The 24361-nt window shown below is 44.4% G+C and overlaps 1 protein-coding gene across 2 annotated transcripts; it reads left to right on the top strand.

Moving 5' to 3' along the window:
- Positions 1–6106: 6106 nt before the first annotated feature.
- TMEM30A (transmembrane protein 30A) lies at positions 6107–23195 on the top strand. 2 transcript variants are annotated; one of them, XM_018558908.1, is made up of 7 exons: positions 6107–6436; positions 12752–12865; positions 14842–14949; positions 17884–17971; positions 19294–19437; positions 20476–20685; positions 22874–23195. In XM_018558908.1, exons 1-7 carry the CDS (start codon positions 6203–6205, stop codon positions 23065–23067), a joined length of 1092 nt encoding a protein of 363 aa, XP_018414410.1. In that variant the 5' UTR covers positions 6107–6202; the 3' UTR covers positions 23068–23195. The 2 variants fall into 2 exon arrangements, with proteins under 2 accessions (XP_018414410.1, XP_018414411.1); XM_018558909.1 differs by lacking the exon at positions 12752–12865.
- Positions 23196–24361: the final 1166 nt, after the last annotated feature.

Below are 24361 nucleotides of genomic sequence, written 5' to 3'. Positions count from 1 at the left end.
GTAGAATGGAAGTCTGATTTATACACTCTGATTTAATATATGGTATCACACGAGGAGAATGCACTGTTTCTTTTATCTCTTTTCTTGTTGACAAAAACCTCATTTTAACAGTTTGGCAATCAGGCAGAGGAGGAGGCAGCAGAGGAGTCAAAAGATGGAGTCGGTGAGGAGGAAGAGGAAGGGGCGAGGAGGCAAAAGAGGCAGAGGAATCGGAGCAGCAGGAAGGGGCCGGGCGAGGCTGGGGCGAAGTTGGATCAGGAAGGGGCGGGACCAGGGTGCCGTAGCAAGCCGGGTCCAGAGGTGGAGGAGGCCGGGGATTCTGCACAGCCCACCTGAGATTCTCGGGTGGGCTGTGCAGGATCTGTGGTGTGGTCTATGGACGGCGGAGCTCACAGATGCTGCACCAGTGTGCAGGGTATCAGGGGTGTGTGCATGATCTGTTGTGGGCTCTGTAGGGTCTCAGGGACTTTGCAGGATCTGTGGTGGGCTCTATGGCAGAGCCCACCACAGATCCTGCACAGCCCCCCTGAGATCCTGCAGATTCAGGGGGGGGGGGGTACCCTAGTTTCGTCTTGCCTAGGGTAGGGCAGCCCCAAACCAGAATACACCACTGGGTCAATCCAATTGAAAAGTGGGATAGTTGTTTGCTGCTAGCGCCGGAGGAACCCTTTTGGTATTGCTAGCTGTTATCCATGGCCATACTTGCAAAGATTTAAATAAAAAATCAACCAGGGCTATTCAAATTTAGTTATTGAGGGCTGTATAAAAGGAAGGAAACTGTATTTCATGAACATATCCTTACTTACTTACTTAAAGTGATTTTTTTTTTTACTTTTGCAGTCAAATTTGAGAACCCCCCACTGTGTGTGTGTGATGTGTTTCTATTTACATATCATACCAAAATATCAATTAAAAAAATGTTTCTTACTATTCTTGTTTCTTACAAATAGGATTAGGCATAGCACTGCAAGCTATTCTGAACAATTTCAGAGATCGAAAGTGGGGACAGAGTCAGTTCCTCCTCAGTAACCTACAATGCAGAGTCCAAGCCTTGAGATCTTTAGCTCTTTCTTGAGACATACAGTATTGAAATCTAGTTAACAACTGACAATGAGATCTGCCAGCACAGCACAGACGGGGTTAATCATAGTAAACATTAACTCCACAGCCCTCTCCTCAGTGGCGGAGCTAAGGAACAAAGGGCCCTGGTGCAAGATTTTTTTTTGGCCCCCCCCCCAAAAAAAAACCACAAACACAGCGTTCTCCTTCCGCAGCGCTTGGCCGACTGTCACTTTCTCTCCTCCCCGCTGGAACACAGAGCAGCGCCTAGCGGGGAGGAAAGAAAGCACGGATGCGCCGATGTATCAGCAGAAAAATGGCACTTTTGGCATTTAGCCAAAAGTGCAATTTCCGGCTGATATCTTTTGGTGGCCGATATATCGGTCCAACCCTAATATTTACAGCAATGCAGAATGGCACAGGCTATAGAGGACTACACATTCCAGCAATACTTTATATAACAATAGCATTTCTGTATAAAGTACTGCTGAGATTTATAGTCCTCTATAGATGGTGCCATTCTGCAACAGTACTTTATACAACATTAGGCTACAAATAATTATTATTTAAATTAATTATTTACCCCCCCCTTACCTCTTCTGGACGGTCTTCTGTCTTCATCTGTTTCCTGTTTGCTGGGTCCTCACTGCCGTCCGAGGCCCCATGATGTGCCTGCAGGGCTGTATTCAGTGCCTCCTTGTTCTGCGGCTCCCTCCTCACAGCGGCCGGCGGGCCCCATACTATCTCAGCCGGCGGACAGGCTCCCCCATTTCAGTGCATCGCGCTGGGGGAGAACTTTCCTTTGTAGCTGAGTGCCTCTTCCTGTAGTGCTGGCTCAGGTTGCAAACCTACACGCAGACACCATGTATCCATTTCAGAGACAAGGCAGTCTGCTACAAAACAGAAGTTCTGCCCAGCATGAGAACAGATACAGATTTAAAAGGAAGAGCAGCAAAGAGAAGGGAAACAACCATGGATTACAGTAAGGCACACATTACAGTATTGTTTTATGTTAAAAAATCTGACGGTTTAATGTCACTTTAATACTAGCTCAAAGCTTCACTTTGATATACGGTTTGTATATTAGTCTGACACAATAAATATAATTATTCTCTCTTATTGCAAAACATGGATCCATTTTAATAAGCATATTGTTACTACATATATAATTATATCTTAAATATGTACCACACCTTTATGATCAACTAATGTAGCGTTAATCTACATTTACATACTGGGCATTCTCTATAACTGAGCAGACAAGATCCTCCTCATAAACCAGAATCGAGTGAAAGTAGTTACATATGATGTAGTAAAACTAAATATCTGGTCTGGTGATCCCCTTAGCCTAGACAAGGCATGTACCCCAGAGCAGTGATGTCACAAGGGGGGTGTAGGGAGTGCGGCCCGCACCGGATGTCACCATTAGAGGGGGTGACATGGGCCGAGAGCTCGACAGCTGCACAAGAGAGGAAGGGACCCAGCAGCATACCTTATCCCGCCGGGTGAACGCCCCCTCCTCTCTTTGCCAGCGTCCATCACCAAGATGGCTGCTGGCAGGTAAACACAAGTGACATCATTATGCACGTGATGGCGTCGCTCTTGCGCGATGACGTCCGAGAGGGGTATCACCCGGCGGGCGCTTGGGGTGACACCACGCCTGGGGACGCCCCTGCCCCAGAGGTAATTTATACAATGTTGTCCATTGTGCAATAATATCAATATTCTCAGGTTATAGTTGATGATCAGCAAAAGGAAGGAGAAATAGGCTTTAAAGAGAGAGAGGAAAGGTATATTAGATATTAAACTTATATCCTCCAAAGTGGAATCAGGTCAGGCAATATCACATAGCATATTAGTAGTTAATCTAATAGCTTACCCCAAAATATTCTACCTCTCCAAAATTATAGTACTTCCAAAAATAAGAGATACAGTACACTCCAAGTTATCCGGCATTCACAGGGAATGGTAAGTGTCGGATCTTAGAAGGGGGGACAATTTGTGGTGTGTGTGTGTTAGAATAGAACTCTGATTATGTATGGTGATTCTATTGCAAATTCGAGAGGGGGCTGCTGAGAGGGAGCATTTAATGCGGGTATTCCGTCTCGGGGACCAGTCTACCGTTTTTTGTTGTTAATAGTAACTCTCAAGCGACCCCCTCCGGTGCCCTATTCACCTGCCGGCTAGCTTCCGCAGCCAATAGGTGAATATAAGCAACCAGGAGCAATAGCCAGACTCTATTGCCTATTTGAAATTGCAATAGCCAATAGCAGGCTGGCTATTGCACCCGCCCACTGAGCAAAGGGGCGGACCTGACAGAAAACTTTGGAAGTACTAGCAGCAGTATTTACAGATTTAGTGTCACATGCTGACATGCCATTTTCCCCATTGACAGTTACCAGTCCTCAATAAGGGGATGATTTATAAACTTTCTGATCCGGCCGAATGTCGTTCACATTCTGGCCACTAGATGGAGCAGAGGAGCACAGCAAATTCCTATCTAGAAGTGTGAATGCCATACCAGGGGAATACTGTTACCAGCACGATTAATTGTAGGAACAAGAAACATATAAAACAGTGGGGCAACAGCCTGTAGAACTTTTCTCCAGAAGATAAGGTCCTGGCTTGATAACGTTTCTATTTGGTAATGTTTCATATCAGCAGGCTTAGTAGACCACACTTCTGTCTTAGAGGTCTCTTGTCACGAAGCTTCCATTCTTTTAGCCCAGGAGAGTACCAAAGATCTGGTGGAATGTGCTTTAACATTTGTAGGTTTCTGTCCCATTACACTGTAAGAGCAAAAGCAGGATAAGTGGACCACACTGCTGCCTTACACATCTCTTTACCAAGATGTTCCTACGCTTTCAGCCCAGAAGGTCGCCAAAGATCTGGTGGAATGTGTGCTGATATTTGTAGGAGGTGTTAATAAAAAATTGAAATGTGAACTAACACACAGCAGCCTCCTCATCCCTCTCCCCCCAAGGTATCCATTGAGCTGAGCTGCAAGGATGACCATTGTCTGCCACCCGCACCAGCCAGTATAATGGTCTCACACTTAAAGGAGAACTATGAGGTGAGTGCTTTTCACTCACCTCATAGTTCTAGCCGACCTGTGACAATGAGACTGTAACAGGTCGGCTCAGTAGATCGGGAAGTGAGGGAACACATACCGGCGTTCGCTCACTTCTCAATCCTGTCACGGCTCTGGAAAGTTCTTCCAAACACTGTTGCAGAAGTGGTAGGTTGCTTTGCTTTCACCCTTCTGTCCAGTTCATCCCAAACCAGCTCCATGGGGTTTAAGTCTGGAGACTGCTGGCCATGTCCATCTTTTGAAGCCTACCGTCTTGTTCTTTTCTTCTAAGGTAGTTCTGACACAGCCTGGAGGTATGTTTTGGGTCATTATCTTGCTGTAGGATGAACCCCTGGCCAACTAGGTATTCAGCAGAGGGTATTGCATGGTGCTGCAAAATACTTTGGTAGTAGTTTTGGTTCAGGGTGCCGCTCACCATGTGCAAGTCACCGACTTGGAACCAGCAAAAGAGCTTCAGGCCTTCACACGTCCTCCTCCATGTTTGACAGTTTGTGTCACGCACCAAGTAACCATTCTTTGCCGTACTCAACGGCGTATAAAAACCCTGTGTGATGAACCAAAGATCTCAAATTCTGATTCATCGGTCTTCAGTAGTCCACTGGTGGTGCTTCGCGGCCCAGGTAAGCCTCTTTTTCTTATTCTGCCATCTTAGCAATGGCTAAGTAGTCCACTGGTGGTGCTTCGTGGCCCAGGTAAGCTTCTTTCTCTTATTCTGCCATCTTAGCAATGGCTTTCTTACCTTCACTCGACCTGTCAAACCTGCAGCTCAAAGTTTTCTCTTCACAGTTGAAACTGAGACTTGCTTACTTCGATCAGTGTTAAGCTGTGCTTGAAGCTGTTGTCCTGTGAGCTGCTTGTCACACAAGCTGTTTGTTCTCAGAAACCCGTCTTCTGATTCTGTTGTGTTTTGGGTCTGCTAGACTTTTTCCTGCCATTGTTTCCTCTAGTTTCCAAGTGCCATTTGGCGGTGCATGAAAACTGTATTCACTGACACCTTTGCTTTCTTTGCAATTTCTCTAAAGGAAACACCTACACTTTTAAGGGTTGGAATGGTGTCTGTCTTCCTTTGTTAATTGCCTTTTTCTCGCCATTTTGAGAGCAGTGTACTACTTCCTGCAGTACAATACTGTCCAAGAGAAGAGTGTTGTTAGTTTGTTCACCTTTTCATTTGTTATTAACACCTATGAACTAACCCTTTAAAAAATCAGTCTCAGCCCACGTAACCTGTCCCCTGCCAGCATGCTGCAGAGTGGGAATCTTGCTCTCTGTGTCAAAGCAGTGGCCTAACTACAGAGGTCCAACACACCTGTGGCTGAGTGCAAGCCACAGTGCTTCAGAGTGCTTGGGGTTTTGGCAGAGTCTCTAAAGCAGAACTCTGGGATTAGCAAATAATGTCTAAATACAAGAGCCATGTGTCATGTGTATTCTAATTTCTTCCAGTTCTGTACAGTGTGAAACTTTGCCTCTGTACAGGAGCTTCCTGTAAAAAAAGACCAGTTAGTGCTGCTCTCTCTTTGTGCAGGGTGACTGCTCTTGTATCCGCCCCCTCCTGTAGGCAGCCTGCAGTGGGTGGGTCCTCCTGCCAAGGCCATTTACAGCACAGTGGAGATGTCACTGCTATTTTCACAAACTAATATCTGGGTTTGGAAAGGCAAATGGTGGTAATGTATATCCTTTGTAGCTAGTGAGGAATTTAATTAAAGTTAATTTTTTATATCCAGGGTTCAGCTTTAAATTAATTTACTATATATAGAATAAAAGAGAAGTACTATATGTAAAAACAGTCCCCACACGTCTGACGTTTGCTGCATAAGTTATAACCAGCCGACTATCACACACCTCAATAATAACACTTCATTTTCCTACTAAAGAAAAACCCAGGTGCCCGTCTTCGTCCAATGAACGTCCAGCTGGGGCGCAGGCGCACTGAGCAGCCCTTCTTCCGCATTGGGTTTCTCCCGGTGGTGACGTAGAGGAGGTGGGGGCAGGGCCGGTTTGTTGTGTTCCTCAGCAGCGAACGGACTCTCGGCTGTAACGCTCACACACCCCTCCATGGCGATGAACTACAAGGAGGAGGACGGGCACCACAACTCGGGTGTGGGCCCTGGCTTGGCCGCGAAGAGTAAGAAGCCGGACAACACGGCCTTCAAACAGCAGCGGCTTCCGGCTTGGCAGCCCATCCTCACCGCCGGGACCGTCCTACCGGCCTTCTTCGTCATCGGGATCATTTTCATCCCCATTGGGATCGGCATCTTCGTCACCTCCAACAACATTCGGGAATTTGAGGTGAGGGGGGACATTCAGGAGTAGTACAGTACACATATCTGATTGTTCTGACTTGGTGTCAGTGAGTGTAACTTCCTGGGTCACTTCCTTGTCCTGCTGATCTACCAATGCAGATCATGAGTTTCAGCCCCCAGTCTTACCTGAGAGCTATGACAATGTGTGTGATTTCACATGTGTTGCTGAATCTTTATTTGCCTGGTCCACTTTATTCAGCGCCCGGAATCTTTATTTATTCAGTGCCTGGTCCACGTGTGTGTGTGTGTGTGTGTGTGTGTGTGTGTGTGTGTGTGTGTGTGACGATCCATGTGGGGTTTACGCATTTTACATGTGGCGTGTTTGGGCGACCCATTCATTTCATTAGGCCCAGTGTGCAATGATCACACCAAACCACATTATAAGGGGAATTTATCAAAATTGGACCAGAGAAAATCTGGGGCAGTTGCCCATGGCAACCAATTAGCTGTGAAAATGAAAGAGAGAAGCTGATTGGTTGCCATGCACAGCTGCTCCTTTTGTGATAAGTTCCCCTCATGGTACTTTTGTGCTATTGTGGATGCATTTGGAGTGCCATTAAGAATGAAGGACACCACAGCGTGTCTGCAAAAAAGGCAAGTGTCTTGTGTGTGTTATCCTGGCACACAAATGTCAACCAGGTCTTGGCACCCCAGCACACTCCTTGCTTGAGTACCTCTTCTTTGCCACAAGATAACTCCATGTGTATGGTTGAATGAAGCCCAGTATCACTCAACCCAGATGAGTAAGCACATACTGTGATGCTTTCCTACTGTCCTCTCATTCACTGAGGGGAATTTACTAAAGTTGGGTACACACGGATCGAATGTCCTGCTGAATTGTCTGAAATGGGTTGTGTTGGTGACATTATTCCCCCAACAGAAGTCCATCATTGGATTGACCTTTGCTGAAGGAATGTTTCGGAAAATCGTTGTCTGAACCAATCAACTGCAAGCGCTGTTTGAATATTCTTACAGCGGCCGGCGCCATGGTCGGAATACAATGGGGGGAATTTATCAAAACTGGAGCAGACAGAATCTGGAGCAGCTGTGCATGGCAACCAATCAGCTTCTCTCTTCAGTTAAGCTTTGAAAATGAAAGAGAGAAGCTGATTGGTTGCCATGCACAGCTGCTCCAGATTTGGTCTGCTCCAGTTTTGATTGCCTTCAATGTATTCATTCATCCATGCTGTGCCATTTGGGGGGCCACAGTTTGCAGGGGGACCAGATTAGGCATGTTTGGACAGATCTTAATCAAAATTTAGCAGCCAGCTCGAAAAAGCTGAGAGCCAACAACACTGGGGCTTTAATTTCACAATAGTCTCTCTCTTCCCCTCCCCAGCAGCAGACAGGTTACACTTGTTTGTCTAGTTCAGCAATCGGCTTGCAATGTATCCCATACACTTCGCACAGTGGGTGCTGTTGTCAGCACCCTTTCGGCCGGTGTTCTGTCTGAGTGCCCCACTTGTCAAGATCTCCAACTCATGACGTCATGTCCGTTGTAGATTCTGACGAGATGGCGCTAGTGCACGTTTGCCAGCTGTCACAGTTTTGGCAATCGCCATTGACTTCTGCACTTGCTGTAGGTGCGTCTATGAAATTGTGATTGAGTTCTCCAACACCCGCCGGTGCTTGTGGCATCAAGTGACTGCGCAGGTGCACTGTCGCAGATTGTAGATACTTCTCTTGGGTGGCTGCGCAGGCGCAGTGACGGGAGTTGGAGGTCTCGACAAGTTGGACATTTCGACACTGGCATCCCTCAATCAGCTGATTGAAGGAGCAGGTTGGAATATCTTCGAATCAACAACCAGCAGCCAATCAGCTTCCGGTATTGTGACAGTGGCAGTCATACAAGGCTGCTCTTATTTGCTCCTTCTCTAATACTGGAGCCTTCTTTGCTTCAGCAGGCTTCCTCTTCACCACTAGGTAGTCCAGCCCAATGATAACATAATGCTTTGCATGTGTATACACAGTTTATTGAAGCTCATGCATCTCTGGATTTCCTGCGTCCTGCGTTGTTCAGTCTGAATCCTGGAAAAGCGATTTACTTCATCACCTTTCAGAACTTTTCAGTTTGGCCTTTTGGAGATGGTGAGAATCAAAGTTGTGTGGTGCTTGTGTATCTAAATGTGACCTAAACAACCAATCCGAACTTGGGAAGGTATTTTTTTCTCTCAAGGAAAGAGCTGAAATATGAGTATTAAGACACTAAAGTTTGGTTTTAATGGGCAAAGCGACAAGTTACCTTGGTAAAGCATCCTCTGCCAACTGAACTGCCTGCCGACTATGTATGTAGGGTCATAACTCAGCCCACCCAGAGGTAGACAGTGCAGCAGGGAAGTTCAGGGAAGGATTCCTTTTCAGAGCCTAAACATTGGGCGAGTAACAAAGATTTTCTATAGTTTGAAGTGGAAAACTGACCATAGACCCTAGAAGGCTATCGGCTATGTACACAATACAAAATACAGAGCCCCCCACAAATGTGTACTATCGTTTATTGAATCAATACATATATAAGAATGAATTACTCACAAACAAGAACGCTTTTAGTGCATAAAGCAAAAGATCAATGGCCACTTCAGTCAATCCAAGGATCAATCACTCAGTCCAACAGCTAAAAGGCATTGGCTCCATCCACTGTCTGGGCTGTGACGGCATTACTGATGAACACCTGGAAAAAATGGCTGATGCGTTTCCAGGGCCACGCCCCCGTCAGAGCCACCTCATAAAGCAAAAGATCGATGGCCACTTCAGTCAATCCAAGGACCAATCACTCGGCCCAACAGCTAAAAGGCATTGGCTATGTCCACTGTCTGGGCTGTGACAGCCTTACCCATGAACGCCTGGGATGCTGGCTGATGCGTTTCCAGGGCCACGCCCCCGTCAGAGCCACCATATTATATGTGTCGGCTCAATACAACTACCCTCATGAATCGCTGGCAACCAGTACATCCCTAAACACTATTTGCTATTCTCAGTGACTGTTTGCCTTTAGGCCTTTATTGCAGGCCTAGGGAGGGACACCTATGGTGCTGATTTATCAAGGGAAACCAGTGAGTGCACACAGTTTTTTGTTATTCCTATAGTACAATCTCCCTTAGATATACAAACTGCTTTGTAGTACGAAGGCCTTCCTAACCATTTTATTCAACTCCTATCCAGAAAGGTCCTTGTACTATACTAAACGGACATTGTGCAGTCAGGTTGTTATTCCCCCCCAATGAGCTTTAGCTGATGTTGCTGCAAGTGTCTTGTACACATTGGATCCTGATCAGTGTGATCTTATTCAGTGTTTCAGTGCGTTCCAGGGTGTTTGCATGCGTTTTTGATGTGTTTGCATGCGTTCCAGAGAAGGTAAAGGGCTTGCTGCAGTTTTTTTGACATGCTCTAGAACTGAACACTGCGGTGTGAACTAGAGCCCAAAATACCATTGGAATACATTGGACGCAGTTTTGATCCGGTCTGTAACTGCTCTGCTCCTGGAACGCGTTTGGTGTGAACAAGGCCTCAGAGTTTTTACGACACACCGATACATGCGGGATATCTATAGAACTCCCATGTTTTCACCTTGTGGATATTGTAATGAAAGCCCAATCTGGGTAGATTCAAGCGTCCAAAACACTTCTGAGATGTCTGTGCTCTTTGTCTTTTAGACTTTTTGTGTTTACCACCCCAGCTCAAGGTTGCAAAGTTCTAATAACCCCCAGTTAGTGTTTTATTGGGTGGCGGGAGTCAAAAAGCAGGTACTGTTCTATATAGTACAAAAAGAAGAGGGTTAACCTGTTAGGAGATAACTCCTAACGGGTTAACCCTCTTCTTTTTGTACTAGTTTAATTGGGTCACGGATCGGACGTAACAAGCAATTGTGTAAATCTAATTAGGGCAGACGTAATCAGTCGGATCTCCAGGAAGGAACACAACCCTTTTCTCTACTGTTCTATATAGGTAGTTTTTCCATAGACCTTGGTGGTCTAGACCAGGCCTTCTTAAACTTTCTCCACTCGTGACCCCTTTTTGTCCGAGAACATTTTTAGGGGACCCCAGCATCGGACGGTGTCTCTCCCCTCTTTCCCTCAACAACGGTGCCCCCCCCTCGCGTCAGTCGGTGTCTCTCACCTCCTCTCTCCCCCCCGCAGTGGACGGACAGTCAGTGTGTCATTACCACCTACTACTAAGCCCCCTCTCCCTCCTTATCTTTAACTCCAGCAGCTGTGCTCCATTTCTGCTGGTTTAAAGGAAGCTACGTCAATGTAAAAAAAAAAAAACCTATGGCTAGTAGCTCAGGACTTGAAATTTTGAGCCCTGGTCTAGACCATTGACTGTTCCTTTTTATTGATGGTCAGAATTGTTTCCAGCAGCTCTGTAAAGTGCTTTGTCACTACTGCACTGTCTTTTCAAGGTAATTTGGAAATGCTCCTCCTGTGTCGCTTTCTCTGAAGAGCACAGGCTAATATATGTGTCAGTGGTGTGGAATTTCTTTTTAAATTAACGACCGCACGGGATCGCAGGGCACATTATGCCTGCGGTCCGGTCCAAACTGTCACCTGCAGCACGGCCGCGACCGTCTCCTGCAGCACGGCAGAGTATGGAAGAGGCTCTAGAGAAGTCCTGGAGACCAGCATGGAAAGGGGGACAACTGGTCTAGAGAACAGGAGGTCTCGGGAGCCTTTTAGAGGACATTTTTGGTTGATATTTGCAGATGAGGTTAGTGATGTAGCTGGGGGATTTGTATGTTAGCGTTTTGAATGTTATTTGTTGGGAGAGCAGAATCCAATGGAGGGATTGGTACATTCTTTAAATAATCGCTGATAACATTTAACTGTTGGCGCGTATGGACTTACTTTTGGGTCCCACGGGGGGAGAAGCACAGTAAAAATGGTTGTTCATATTGCTGTTTGTGTTCCTGGAAGATTGTATACTTGCAGTATTTGCAGTTTGGTCTTTGTAATGCTGCCAAGTGTAGTCTAGAGTTTCCATAATACTTATTTTTACCACATCAAAGCTTGGAATTAAATTCTGCATCAGGAAATCTTCAGCTAAACATTTTGTTTAAAAATTAGTAGATAGCAGCAGTGGTGGCCAACTTTCTCAAACACAGCCCCTAAGATTACCAAAGGGCTGCCCATAATAATCAGTGAATGTAATGCTACCAAAAGCGGCCGTGCTGCAGGAGGCGGCCGTGCTGCAGGATAATGTGCCCTGCGATCCCGTGCGGCCGTTCACATTGCGGCTGCCATTCACTTCAATGGACCGCCACGCCCCCTCCTGCCCCATAATATACTGAGCCGGCCACAATGCGATTCGGTGCGTTCTGAACAGAACGCACTGTATCCGTTGTGAACGCGGCCTAAGTGATGACATTTTTCTAAGGGCCAATTCATGTCGGGCAGGTGCGTTGTGTAGGGATGGCTGCAATGTGGTGTTCATTTTTTCCTTTTTATAAGTTTGAGATGTCACAAAATGACATTTCATTCAACTTTATACGCTGCAGAGTATCGTAATGCATTTTTGTGTTTTGCACTTTGTGACATTGCAGATATGCTGCGTTTTTATGCAACGCACGTGTATGGTGTGAACAAGGCACATAGAGCACAGTTGTTTTCTGTGTTGATCAATGATAATCAGTGGAGCTCAATATACGTGGTGTGAAAGAGCCCTAAGTTGTAATGCAGTCCGTTCAGTTTGGCAGCTGCATCCAAAATGCATCACAATGCTTTCCTATGGGATTTCCGGTGCTCTGTTCACACCAGTGCAGTCCGTTCCGATGCAGTCAGAGGAAATACTGCTTTCCCTATGTTAGCTGCATCTGATCGCAATGGAACACATCAAAAGCGCATGCAATGGCACTGAAATGCACCGGAAATCCAATTTTAAGCAACAACAAAAAAGCGTCAACCGTGGTAAAATCACGGCAAAGCGCATCGCACTGCTCCTGTGCAGACGCACGCAGTTCTGGTGTGAACTAGGAATGTGATCAGGTGCATACCAAAAAACTGCTTGTTTATGTCACGAGGCTTATTTACTAAAGGAGTTGAGAATCTTCAGTCAGTAATTCGTGCCAATGCTCACTTAACCAAATGTGTAAAAAGCACATTTCTGTTTATTTATCCTGCATGTGTTCGGTTATTCGAAGGGAACCTAGCTGCAATTTGCTTGAAGATTCTCGGCTCCTTTTAGTAAATCTGCCTCGGTCTCCATCTTTTCAGATATCCTCAACCATTTTACATGTTTCTATTGTAAGGTATTATATCAGAAATCTGTTTACACCAAAGAGGTGACATCAACTTCTTTTTTTTTTCTTCAGATTGACTACACTGGGATAGATTCCAATAGCCCATGCCACAAGTGCTTGAATACTTCATGGAGCAACATATCGTGTACTTGTAATATTTCTTTTACGCTGGATACTGCATTCGAGGTAACTTCTTTCCTATTAATGTTATATATTGGAATTGTTGGCTCATAGCAAATTTTCTAATGTTTAAAGAGCACTTGTCTGTGCTTGACCTCTGGCCTCACAATATTAATAAAGTTGATTGTATTTAGAAGATTTTAAGGATGTGTAATGACTCGCCTGATTAGCAGGGAAGCCATCTCCATGCTTCCTCGTTACAGCGCTCCGGTCTCAGTGATCACACAAAGCAGACCAAGAACGAACGTTCTTTGTCAGCTCTACACTGTATGCTGAGCTTATGTGCTTTGGTCCCAGGTTCCCCAGAGCAGCGGGAGACCCCGAGGGGGGAGCAGACAACATCACTGCTCGTTTGATAGAAGTGATCTGATCAGATTACTTGTACTAATTGAGCGGCTCCACGCTGTACATTTAGCTCTGCTTGTCTGAAGCAGGGCTAATTGTACAAAAAAACTACTCGCCCAGCGCCCGAAACTGCATGTCCCGGGCGTCGGGCGATAGTAATCTCACACCCCTGGCTCACCGATACCAATTACCGATACTTTTTTGTTTGTGACAGTTTTTCTAAAACAAAACAGACTAATGATTTTGGGACAGTGGTGGAGCGACAGGGCTTTTTTGCAAAAGTCCAAGTATTCTATTGCACTCCTGACAGGAAAATGCCCATGCAGCAGCAACAACGGATGCCTCCATCAAAAACGTACAAAATAATAAAGTCACCGGCACTCTCAATTATTCAAGTCAATAAGTTTATTGACCCAAGTGAAAACACCTCTAGCAACGTTTCGGGACCATGCGGCCCCTTCCTCAGTTTGCCGGTGACTTTATTATTTTGTAGGGCCTTGTTGCAGCTGTGACCCTGGTAGTTCTGTTACTGATCCCAAGCCGTAGAAGGACTACCTTACGGCAGCCGCTCGTGTTTAAAAATGTAAAGGGCCGGTATTGGCGCTTGTATCGGGGCATTTGTACCAGTGAATATGCTCGGTATTGGCACTGATACCGATATTGATATAGGTGCATCCCTACAGCCAGCAGTCAATTAGTCAGCCAAGTGGAACGCGACAATATTGTCGGGATCCTTTCTGATCGTGGTTTGGCTCTTCCCTGTTGCTGACATGAGCTCATAAGCCTACTATCTGCTGACTTTGGGTCTCGGAGTTCATTAGTAAATGTACTCCTGTGACCTAAATGAGAAGTATAGGGAAAAAAGGTTTAGCTTCACTTGGCTTTCTAAATCATTTTTTTTTTTTTTAATGTAGTTTTGTCCTTGGACAATCTTATTAATTTTCCTCTTTGCCTTTTTCAATCACGGTAGACAATATGTGCATAAGGCTGCATTCTTATGGACTTTGCCTGGAGACACTTGATGCGTGGTTCAGACCACTGCCAAGTGTATTCTAGGTGCCAGGATGGAAAGACTTCTGCTTTCATCAGGAATAGTTTTGTTGTGTTGTAAGCAACATTGAGGATGCCAGCAGCAAAGCTGCTCACCTCAACTAGCCCTGTCTGCTGGGTGAGGTTGTACAGCATGTGCAGAATTCCCCCCAAGTATCAAGGTCTCTGGATTCTTTTATTTATCCAGTACCTATGTAAACATAGGCTAACAGACTACTACCAATGTCCTCTTTGATACCTCCTAAGTCATCAAAGCATACTTGGCATTGTTCCTCATCCATGCGTGTGAGTGGTATGAGAACATTTTCTGTGCTAGGATGTTAAGTTACCATTTAATGTGCTATAACTTTTCTAAAACCCTGGGAACTATACATTCCAGTACATTGTCAGTATCTCTAATTATTGGCCACAATGGACACTCGTTTTGCTTGCTCATGCTTTGTAAAGTCTGTTTCATCAAACATGAAGCTTGTCATCTAGGTGACAAATACCAGCATGTTTAAGACACATTTTCTCTCTTCCACTTAATCTGATCCTTAGACTACCTATATATTTCATAAACAGTCTTAATGGCCTTTTTTTTGCAGAGTAATGTGTTCATGTACTATGGGCTGTCTAACTTCTACCAGAATCATCGCCGGTATGTTAAGTCTAGAGATGACAGTCAGTTGAATGGAGATAAAAATTCCCTAACTGTAAGTCAAGCCTTTTTGCCTTTTTTTTGTTTGTTTTTTTTTGTTTTTGTTTTGTGATTTCTGAAGGGTTTTCTTGAATGGTAAAATCTAAAATATTTTAGAGGAATATTACGTGACACCTTATAATCCTTGTAATAAAATTGGAATTTGCTAAAATAGTTTTAGTATTACTGCTACTATAGTTAAAGGGGAGCTGAAAGTCAAATTTTACACAAAGTGAACGTATACTTTTTTGCTCCCTCCCCTGACCTAAATAATCCCACCCTCCAATGATCCATACCAACATCCAAGGGCCACTGTCTGTTCATTCAGTGCTGCAAGTCTCCTTCTCCTGTCCATGTCCATCTCCCAGCTGAGGGGCAGCCCCATAGAAGTTTATGTGGCTGTAAAATGCAGGCGCAGGTAGCAGAGAGAGCAGTGCGGTTCTGGGTGTAAACTGTAGCTGGATCTCGGTAAGTATGTATCTGCGGAGGGGACGGGTGGAATCATTTGGGTTAGGGGTGGTGGCCAAAAAAGGATAGCGCACTTTGTTTCAAAGTGCATTTATCCATTAAAGGAGAACTATGGGGTTAGGGCTTCTCCACAAACTAGCGTCCTCCCGTCACCCTAAGCTCATTATACCGCGAGCTACAGCTCGTGGTATGCTGAGACGCCGCAGCTGAAGCGGATCCCGACAATTATGTCTGTATCCGCCCAGCTGCGTGACTGACAGCTGGCTCTGCCTATCTAGAGGCAGAGCCAGCTGTACCCGCCCCCTCCCCCGTCCGTTCCGCCAGTCAGCGCAGGAGGATCGGAGGGGGGAATCCAGCCACTCCCCTGTCACGGCAGAGAGCAGTGACAGGATCGTGAAGTGAGCGAATGCCGGTATGTGTTCGCTCACCCCCCGATCTACTGAGCCGACATGTGACAGTCTCATTGTCACAGGTCGGCTAGAACTATGAGGTGAGTGAAAAGCACTCACCTCATAGTTCTCCTTTAAGACTCACTGCTCCATGTGGCAAAAAGAACATGTGCCTCTAAAATACCAGCCGGCTGCTGTGGGTTCCTTCTGCAGCTCATTTGCTGTTATCTTCACTTCCACTTCTACCTGTTTAGTGGAGGTCTGTTTAGGGCAGAGGCACTGATGAGGCACACAGAGCAGCAGGCCTAAATTTCAGGTCCATTTTAGATATTTGACATGTCTATTTGAAAGCTTTGTTTGCAAGCTCTTTTGTCTGCTGAAACGCATCTGGGAATTTATTTAAACAGAGGCGACATCTTGTACAGTAAGTCCCCTACTTACAAACATTCAAGTTATAAACTTTCAAAGATGCAAACATGCGTTTGCATGTCCGATTACTTGTTAGTTCACGTGTCTGGCATACATTGTCAGGTGCATGTGCTTTTGTGCACTTTACTGTACAATAGTACAGTATCTTTATTTCAAGCCCAGGATGTCCATAAGCAAGTGTAAAAGCAGCAGTGATGTAGCTGGGTAAATAGGCTAACAGTGTAGGACTTGAGAACAAACTGGACTTACGAATGTGTTCTCGGAACGGAACCCGTTGATAAGTAGGGGACTTACTGTATCTTGTGATTCCCAGCCATACCTGCAAAAGAGCCGTATGCTAGTTTAAAAAGACAGGGTGGAGGGACTGACAGGGTTTTTCTTATGTCTTTATCTGCAGCCTAGGTGAAAATAAAACTCGGGCCAATGGCACACTTTTGATCTCTCATTAGCAATAGGATAGCTAAAATGCAGAGGAAATACACCCTTGTTTCCATGGTGTCTCTCCCTCATTAGCTGGATGAGTGAGGCGTCACTGTCAACGGTGCAGGATGTCAGTCGCCAGCAGCGGAGCAATGCCTCGCTCATCTGGCCAGCAGGGAACCAACACAGTGGGAGCAAGTGAGTATTTTATCTGCCCTGTCAAGTGATCCTTTCACTGGCAAGTTGGAGCATAAGTGTGACATGACCCTCAACCGCAGGGTCCAGGAAAGGTTTTCTACAGGTGCTCTGGAGGGCATTAAAGTCCATTTCCACCTTTGTAAGGGATTAGCATTTATTGGGGTAATGTAGAGGTGCAGTGGTGATGTATATGTGTGCACACTTTCATGACTCGCATTCCAGACTTTCCCTGTAACTCATTGTAACATGATCACTAAACACTAGCTCTGTCTTTGCACACAATACACTGTCCTCAGAGGGGAAGCCATTTCCATGAGGATATGAAGAGGGAAAGCTAACAAAAAATGTACACTTGTACATGTACAGCAACTGCATATGCCTGCTTCATGTAAACTCCGTGTGCATTGCTGACATATGGTTTTTTTTTTTAAATACCTCTGCCGAGGTGGAAATGGACCTTTTTAAATTATGGTAAGGTCCAAAAAAAAGGGCAGATTGAAAGGACCCATTCATCTTTTTCTGGTGTCGTGCTTCTTTCATTCCAGTTTAAAAACTCGGTTTATTTTGTTAGTAAAGAGGCTGCATGTCTGTTTTAACTGAAGCATACACATAATGCTGTTGCACTGTACATTTTACTATTTACACTTCAGCTGCTCTTGTTTTCCATAGGATGTTTAAATTTTAAAGAGTCTGGTTAATGATTTAAATATTTTATGATCAATGTACAGCCTGGCTTTCATTGGAAGGATTGCTTGTTCATGTGTATTCACCATTTCCATGTGTGCTCGGTGACCTTGCTGATTTCTGATGCTATATTCTGTTGCGTGGAAATAATTGTCCGAAACGTCAGAGGAAGTGGCCTGCTAAGACTGTTCATTGACATTAGTAGAATGTATTGTTAGAGTTTTTGGTTTCTGGGGGGGGGAGTAAAGAATTCTGCTATTGAGAAAGACAGACGTTTGCTTTTTATGTCCTTGTATTTTGTTTATTTAATGTGAGGCCTGATATATATTTGTTCCATTAACTAAATGCATTTTGCACTCTAGAATCCCAGCAAAGAATGTGATCCTTATCGTACCAGTAACAATATGCCTATTGCTCCTTGTGGTGCTATCGCAAACAGTATGTTCAATGGTAAGTCTGCTTTAGTGTCATTTTTTTTTTTTTTCTTAAGAGGACCATCACCCTTCTCTTAAAAAGGACGACAAAGGCACCTTTAGAAATGTTTAGTCATGGCAATCTACAAAAACATACTGATAGATAATTGCCGGCTTTGTATTCTTTGCAGACCAGTCTTCTATTTCTCCCCATTCTTCTTGTGGCCATTTTCAGTAGCTGAATCTACCTTCATTTACTTCCTGGAACTCTGGGTCTGCCTCTTGGAATATGTGACACTGCAGATCTGAGGGGAAAAAAAATGTCTTTCCCATGAGATCTCGCAAAGTTTAGGAGTTTGCACATGAGTTTTCCCAGGAAAGCTCTGGTGCTGTAGGGTTCCCAGGATGCATCTGTGACATCAGGGCTACATCCTCAGTGCCTCATCCAGGAAGTGGCAGACCAGTAATTTATAGATAAAAGAAAAAGCTTTTCACTAATGAAAGTTAGATGATTTCATATCAACATAATGAGCTGGATGCTGATGTGAATTTTTTTTTTTTTTTTTGTGTGTGTGAACGGGGTTAAAGGTCCACTTATAAGGAGAAGTTGCAGCACCAAAGGACTGTCTTCTGGATGCTTCTTTGTTTAATTGGAGTTGTATAAAGCTGAATATGCAATTCCCCCCCACCCAAATGGCTGCTTTGAACAAAGATTGTAACAATTGGTTGATGATGGGATTCTGAGGCTGATGGTAATTGCATAATCTGATGTTGAAGCATCTGTTTAGTATCAATGGAGGTTAGGTGACTATGCCACCCAGTGAATACAGCAGGGGTAGGAAAACACTGACATATCCCATTAGGCACTGCAGGACTCTGAAAGACCCAGACCATGACTCCCAGTCGCAGATGAATGATAGGATTTATACTTTCACCACAGCTGGAGGGCCAGAGTTTGCCTATCCCTGGTATACAGGTTGTGAGATGGACAGTTACAGATTGTATCAGAGACTTCCAAGCAAGGTATTTAGCTTGATCACACATTTTAAGTCTGCTAATCATACAAATAAAAACTTTAAAAAAAATACAACTTAAAAAAATGTGGATGGCCTAATTAGGATGTTTTGAATAGAAAATGGAATAAAATAGGAAGTTTGGGTGTAGCTATGGAAGCTGGCTTACTGCCGCAAGGTTCACTTTCAGACAGTTTAGTGAAAGTTGGCCAGACTGGGGTATTGGTACTTGGTGCAGACGTCTTATCTTTTCAGTTAGTTCTTCACTGCAACTAAAGGAACGATTTGCTTGTAGCTAATTTTCTGATCATCAATTTAATAATCTGTAATAACGTTTTGGCTTTAGATACTCTCCGCTTGGTAAGAATCACAAATGGCAGCGAAGAGGCCATTACATTGACCAAGAAAGGGATTGCTTGGTGGACTGATAAAAATGTAAAATTCAAAAATCCAGCAGGAAACACAACAGACCTGAAACAAATCTTTAAAGGTAAAATCTGCTCCTTGTGCTCATCTTCACAGACCTTGTCTTGTCTGAAATACACTATTTACCTATAATTTGATACAGGTTCTGAAACTGTCTACCATACGAAATAAGCCATATATGTATTCCGGCCTACTTTTAATTGAAACGATTGGCCGGACTGTAAGTGGCTTACATATTAGGACAATGCTTTCTAAATGCCTATGTTTATTCAAATATTACTGTTTTATGTAAATATTGCAAAAATAATCTTAAGTATATGCTCACTGAAAATACACTAGACTTCAGTTGCTTCTATATTCCGAGCCCTCTGCAAGGTTTAACATTATCTGTAAACATGACCCTATACCAGACCTGGACATGTTACCGTCCCAGGACCATATCTTTCCCTGTCCGGCCTGGACATAGACCAAGTGGCGGTTCTGTCCGGACATTTAATCGCTGCCCAGTGCTCAGTTATGGCTGGCTGACAGAGGATGTTCTGGCCTCCCAGGCTGGTGCATCCACTGCGTCAAAGGCCAGCACAGGCCCCCTCTTCAGTCGATTGCTAGGAACGACAGGTGTCCACCTCCTCTGCAGTCATTGCTTGTGAGGACCGCCAGCGATCCTACCAACCAGTGATGTCAAATGTGTTCTCTGCCCCCAGCATTACAGGAGGCCAGAAGAGTTCTTCTTCCGTCCTCTCTCGTGACCTGCTAATAAAATAGTAAGCGAAGGTATGTGGGGACAAACAAGGGGGCATGCTAATGGGGACATTAGCAAAACCATATAATGTTCTGCTTTTTGTAAAGCAATAAAATCAATATTGAGCAGAATTACGTTCAGCCTTTTGGTTCAGCCCTTCACAACCGTCCCCGTTTCTCATGTAGCCCCTTGAGAAAATTATTTGCCCACTCCTGCCCTATGCTCTTTGGTACATGTTATCCTGGAAATGTTGTGGATGGTCATGTTGGTTTTAATTATTTGGATATTTTTCTGCATATATGCGATTTTCGCATGCTCACTGTTGCTAACTGTTCATGTTTTTTTTTTCTTTTTATGAAGACACAACTAAGCCAATTAATTGGCAGATACCAGTGTATGAGTTAGATTCTAAAGATCAGGACAACAATGGATTCGTCAACGAAGATTTTATTGTATGGATGCGTACTGCAGCATTGCCAACATTCAGAAAGCTTTATGGCCTCATAGAAAAGACTGATTCTTCACAAGTAGCATTGAAGCCTGGAAATTATACTCTTCAGATTGTGTACAGTATCCTTTTTTTAAATATGGCTGCTTTTACCGTCTTTTAATTGGAATCTACTTGCTGGTAGGTTGATTGCACGTTATTTCACATGGTAACAAGTTCTTTACTCACGACTGTACTTGTATTTTAAAGGGGCTAAATATATTCCCTTTTGCATAATAAGAAAAGGTGTGCAAAGTCTTAGTTCATTTTATTTGGAAATAAGCCATACCCTCAGCAGAAAAGCCTGTCCCCTGCCAACACGCTGCAGAAAAGGACCATTTCGCTCTGTGTGGAAGCACTGGTTTGGGAGACCTTTATCCGCTGTGCCACACAGCAAAGACACTGTAAACCTGTTGCAGAGACTTTGCTAAATGAGATGCCTTATTTTGTATCCGTGTTGCTAATTTGCTTGATAAATATTCCCCTTTTTTTTTTTTATATCCCTTTTAACATATTTAGTTGAATTATGGTAAAAGTTCAGTTTAACTTGATACTCTGTACAGTTCAGAGTTATATTAAAGGTCCATAAAAGCCTAAACTGTCCATTTTTGTTTCCCTTTTAATATCTCCTCTGTGCTTCCCTTCATTTTGTGTACATATATATACACACACCCTGAAACATTTTAGGGTGTCTCACCAGTCAGTTAAAAATGTCACCACGGACTATAGCCTTGCAATTTATGTTAACATTTTTTTGGGGACAGATAGAGCTTTCTTTTGGTGGTATATATTACCACATTGAAAATTGGCCATAGGCGACGCTTTTTAATGGCCCTAAAATTATTGATCACATTCAGACGTTGTGCGGCACACTAAGTGCACCCGACGCATGTTTGCGTGTGTGGGTGGGGGACTTAAAACCTTTTTTTTTTTTTACACTTAACTTTATTGCTATCACATGGGGGCTAAGAAGCTCCCTAAGTGATAGCCAATTTACATGACAGGTCCTCTTTATGGAGACATCAGGTGTCTCCAAGACCCCTGTCACCTAGGGACCCCCAGAGAAGCTGATGAAGCAGAGATCTGCTTCACCAGCTTCTCTCCAGCTTCTGAAGCTGGGGAGTGACAGCAGAATGCGGAAGTGATGTAATATACATCACTTCCTGCATTTGGGGACCGGAGAGGCGATCAGAGGGAGGTCGTGTACTGATCTCCCTTTTGAGTACCTGTCACAGAGCAGCTGGGCCGGTCCCAGCCGCACTGGGCACAGTGGATCTCGGGACCGGCAACGGCAGTGACAGCTGCTGCTAATACAAGCGATCGGGCGTCTCTAGAGACGCCCTTTCGCTTGAATGTAATGCTCCCAGTCGGTCATTTCAGTACAATGGCTGGCCGGGAAGCTACTCGGTTGGCTCCGGCGTCCTCTCGTCACAGACGAGAGGACGAGTGGATCTTTCAAGGTGTGCGTGCGTGCCACACACACTGAAAGTACCATCTTTTGGCTGAAATAGCGGTGCATGCCTGGTTTCTCTCCTCCCCGCTAGGCGCTGCTATGTGTCCCCTCTGACACAGCGCACCATCCACAGTGGGGAGGAGAGAAAAGTTCAGGCGGCCGGGCAGGGAGGAGAGCACTGTGAGCCGCTCAGCCTCCTGTGACAGATCAGGAGAGCTGTGTGGTGGCAGGGGCAGCTGTCACAGGTGGCCAAGCCGGCAGTACGGGGGAAGAGTCAGCTGTCACAGGAGACCGAGCTCTCCTCTCGTTCAGCCTCCTGTGACGGCAAGTCAGGATGGAGAGCGGGTACAAGCAGTCAGCGAACAGTGATCGCTGACTGCTTGTAAAAAAAAAAAGTATCAAAATCTGAAGCAGCTGTGCACTGCAACCAATCAGCTGCTCTCTTTCATGTTCAAATCTTAACTGAACAAACTGGAGAGAAAAACTGGTTACTATGGTCAACTGCTCCAGTTTTGATAAATTCCACTCGGTATGAATGAACAGGAAGTGCTCTACAGTAAACTATAGTAAACATATAGGGTTTCCCTCATTGGATTCCAAGAAAATAGATTTTAAGGTAAGTTCAAAAAAATCTTGTTTCTTTTTTATAACTTGTACATGGTCTTTTCATCTTACCTAACTTTCCAAAATGTGCTTCTGGTTGGTCTCTATGGCTCATGTTATGTAATCCAGGAGACATCTGATTTTAATTCATGTGTAAATATTTATTTTTTTACATTTTCTATCCCTTGAAAGTGATGTTCCTATACGATTCTCAGATTATCCTGTCCTCAGCTTCGATGGAAGAAAGAGAATGATTCTAAGCACAATTTCGTGGATGGGGGGAAAGAATCCGTTTTTAGGAATTGCATACATAACTGTGGGCTCAGTCTGTTTTTTCTTGGGTGTTGTGCTTCTCATCATACACACCAAATATGGCAACCGTAATAACAGCCCTGATATTCCAAACTAATGGTTTGCATGTGCGTCAAAGCAAGTCTGCACTGCTTGTGTGCTAGCTTTCTGCTGTAGTATTTCTAAAGCTATTTATTTTCTAATGTGGGCTCATTTTAAGGCCTTTTTTTATTTGTTGCTCCTAGGAAAAAGTCTACAACCTATTTTATGAATACTCATCCGTGTGGAAAACAGTCGCCAGTGATATTTCTTCCAGGCTTACTGCACATAGGACACTGAGCTGTATCTTCCGAGATGCAACGCCATGCTGCCTAATGTCCATTGCACTGATATGTTTTAGTACATTTGCATAGGTCTCGGTTCACCTACTACAGGTTGTAGTGCACAAGCAGATCAGCAAGGTATCGCACTAAAAGCGACTCTGAAATATGAAATAAAAAATGAGAAAAAAAAGCTGCTGTAAAAGAAAAGACTACAACAGAACAAAGCTACCTGAAAATGTTTTCACATCCAATACCTGTGTGTGTCAGATGTATGCATCCCTTTCTGTTTTCTCTGGGGGCTCCTGCTTGCCTCTACGTCACTACTGAATACAGTAGTGTCTTGGGGGGCCGGTGTAAGGAACCACAGAGCCTGACAGGGGAGAAGATTCTTAAGGTAGTTTTGCTGTGCAACAGATCAGCCATCAGACTACAGGACAAGTACAAAGTCTCTTCTTTTAAAGATCATTTTTAGTTTTCATTTTTATTTCAATGACAGTGACGTGAACGTAGTAATTCCCTTCTGCGCAGATTGTGTTCTGTTGTAGTGCATTACAAACCAGTGTTACTATAGTGTGAAAGGGGTGCTATTCTGTATGTGCCAATAAATACCACTGCTGTGGACATTAGTGGGCTCTGTAGAGTGAATAAGCTCAGATCCTAGTTGTGCAGATGTTAGATTGAGCTGCACAGGTAAAATTGCACTTAAAGTGGAAATTTAGGTAACAATAGAACATTTTCGAGCAGAAAGAATTCTTACATTCCTCCGAGCAAAATCTTAACGCTGTACACTGAGCTACGCATGCACAGCTCAGTGTATCATTTTGACATTTGCCAGGTTCCGGGACGAATTAACATCCATACACATGTGCTAGAGTTACGCCATCCCGGTCTGACCTATAAAGATGGGTCTCAAATCTGGAAGAAGCCGACGAGAAGATGCCGGAAAGGAAGTTCCTAGACTTTGTCTCCTAGGAGGAGAGGAGTCTAATTCCACCTTCAGCTGCAGTGCGTAAAAGAGTCTATAGTGCAATACATTTATGAAAACTGGTTGACTTGCAGTTCACGCCAGAAAACAAAAGCATATTTGGG

This window comes from Nanorana parkeri, unplaced genomic scaffold (assembly GCF_000935625.1).
Source record: "Nanorana parkeri isolate BGI_ZX_2015 unplaced genomic scaffold, ASM93562v1 scaffold368, whole genome shotgun sequence".
Classification (NCBI taxonomy): domain Eukaryota; kingdom Metazoa; phylum Chordata; class Amphibia; order Anura; family Dicroglossidae; genus Nanorana; species Nanorana parkeri.
This window is presented reverse-complemented; position numbering and strand designations above follow the sequence as displayed.

Excerpts from the sequence above, each read along its gene's own strand:
- TMEM30A (XM_018558908.1), top strand. The coding sequence starts at position 6,203 with ATGGCGATGAACTACAAGGAGGAGGACGGGCACCACAACTCGGGTGTG. Across the intron at positions 6,437-12,751 it reads ACAACATTCGGGAATTTGAG|ATTGACTACACTGGGATAGA; the intron begins GTGAGGGGGGAC and ends TTTTTTCTTCAG. Across the intron at positions 17,972-19,293 it reads CGCAAACAGTATGTTCAATG|ATACTCTCCGCTTGGTAAGA; the intron begins GTAAGTCTGCTT and ends TTTTGGCTTTAG.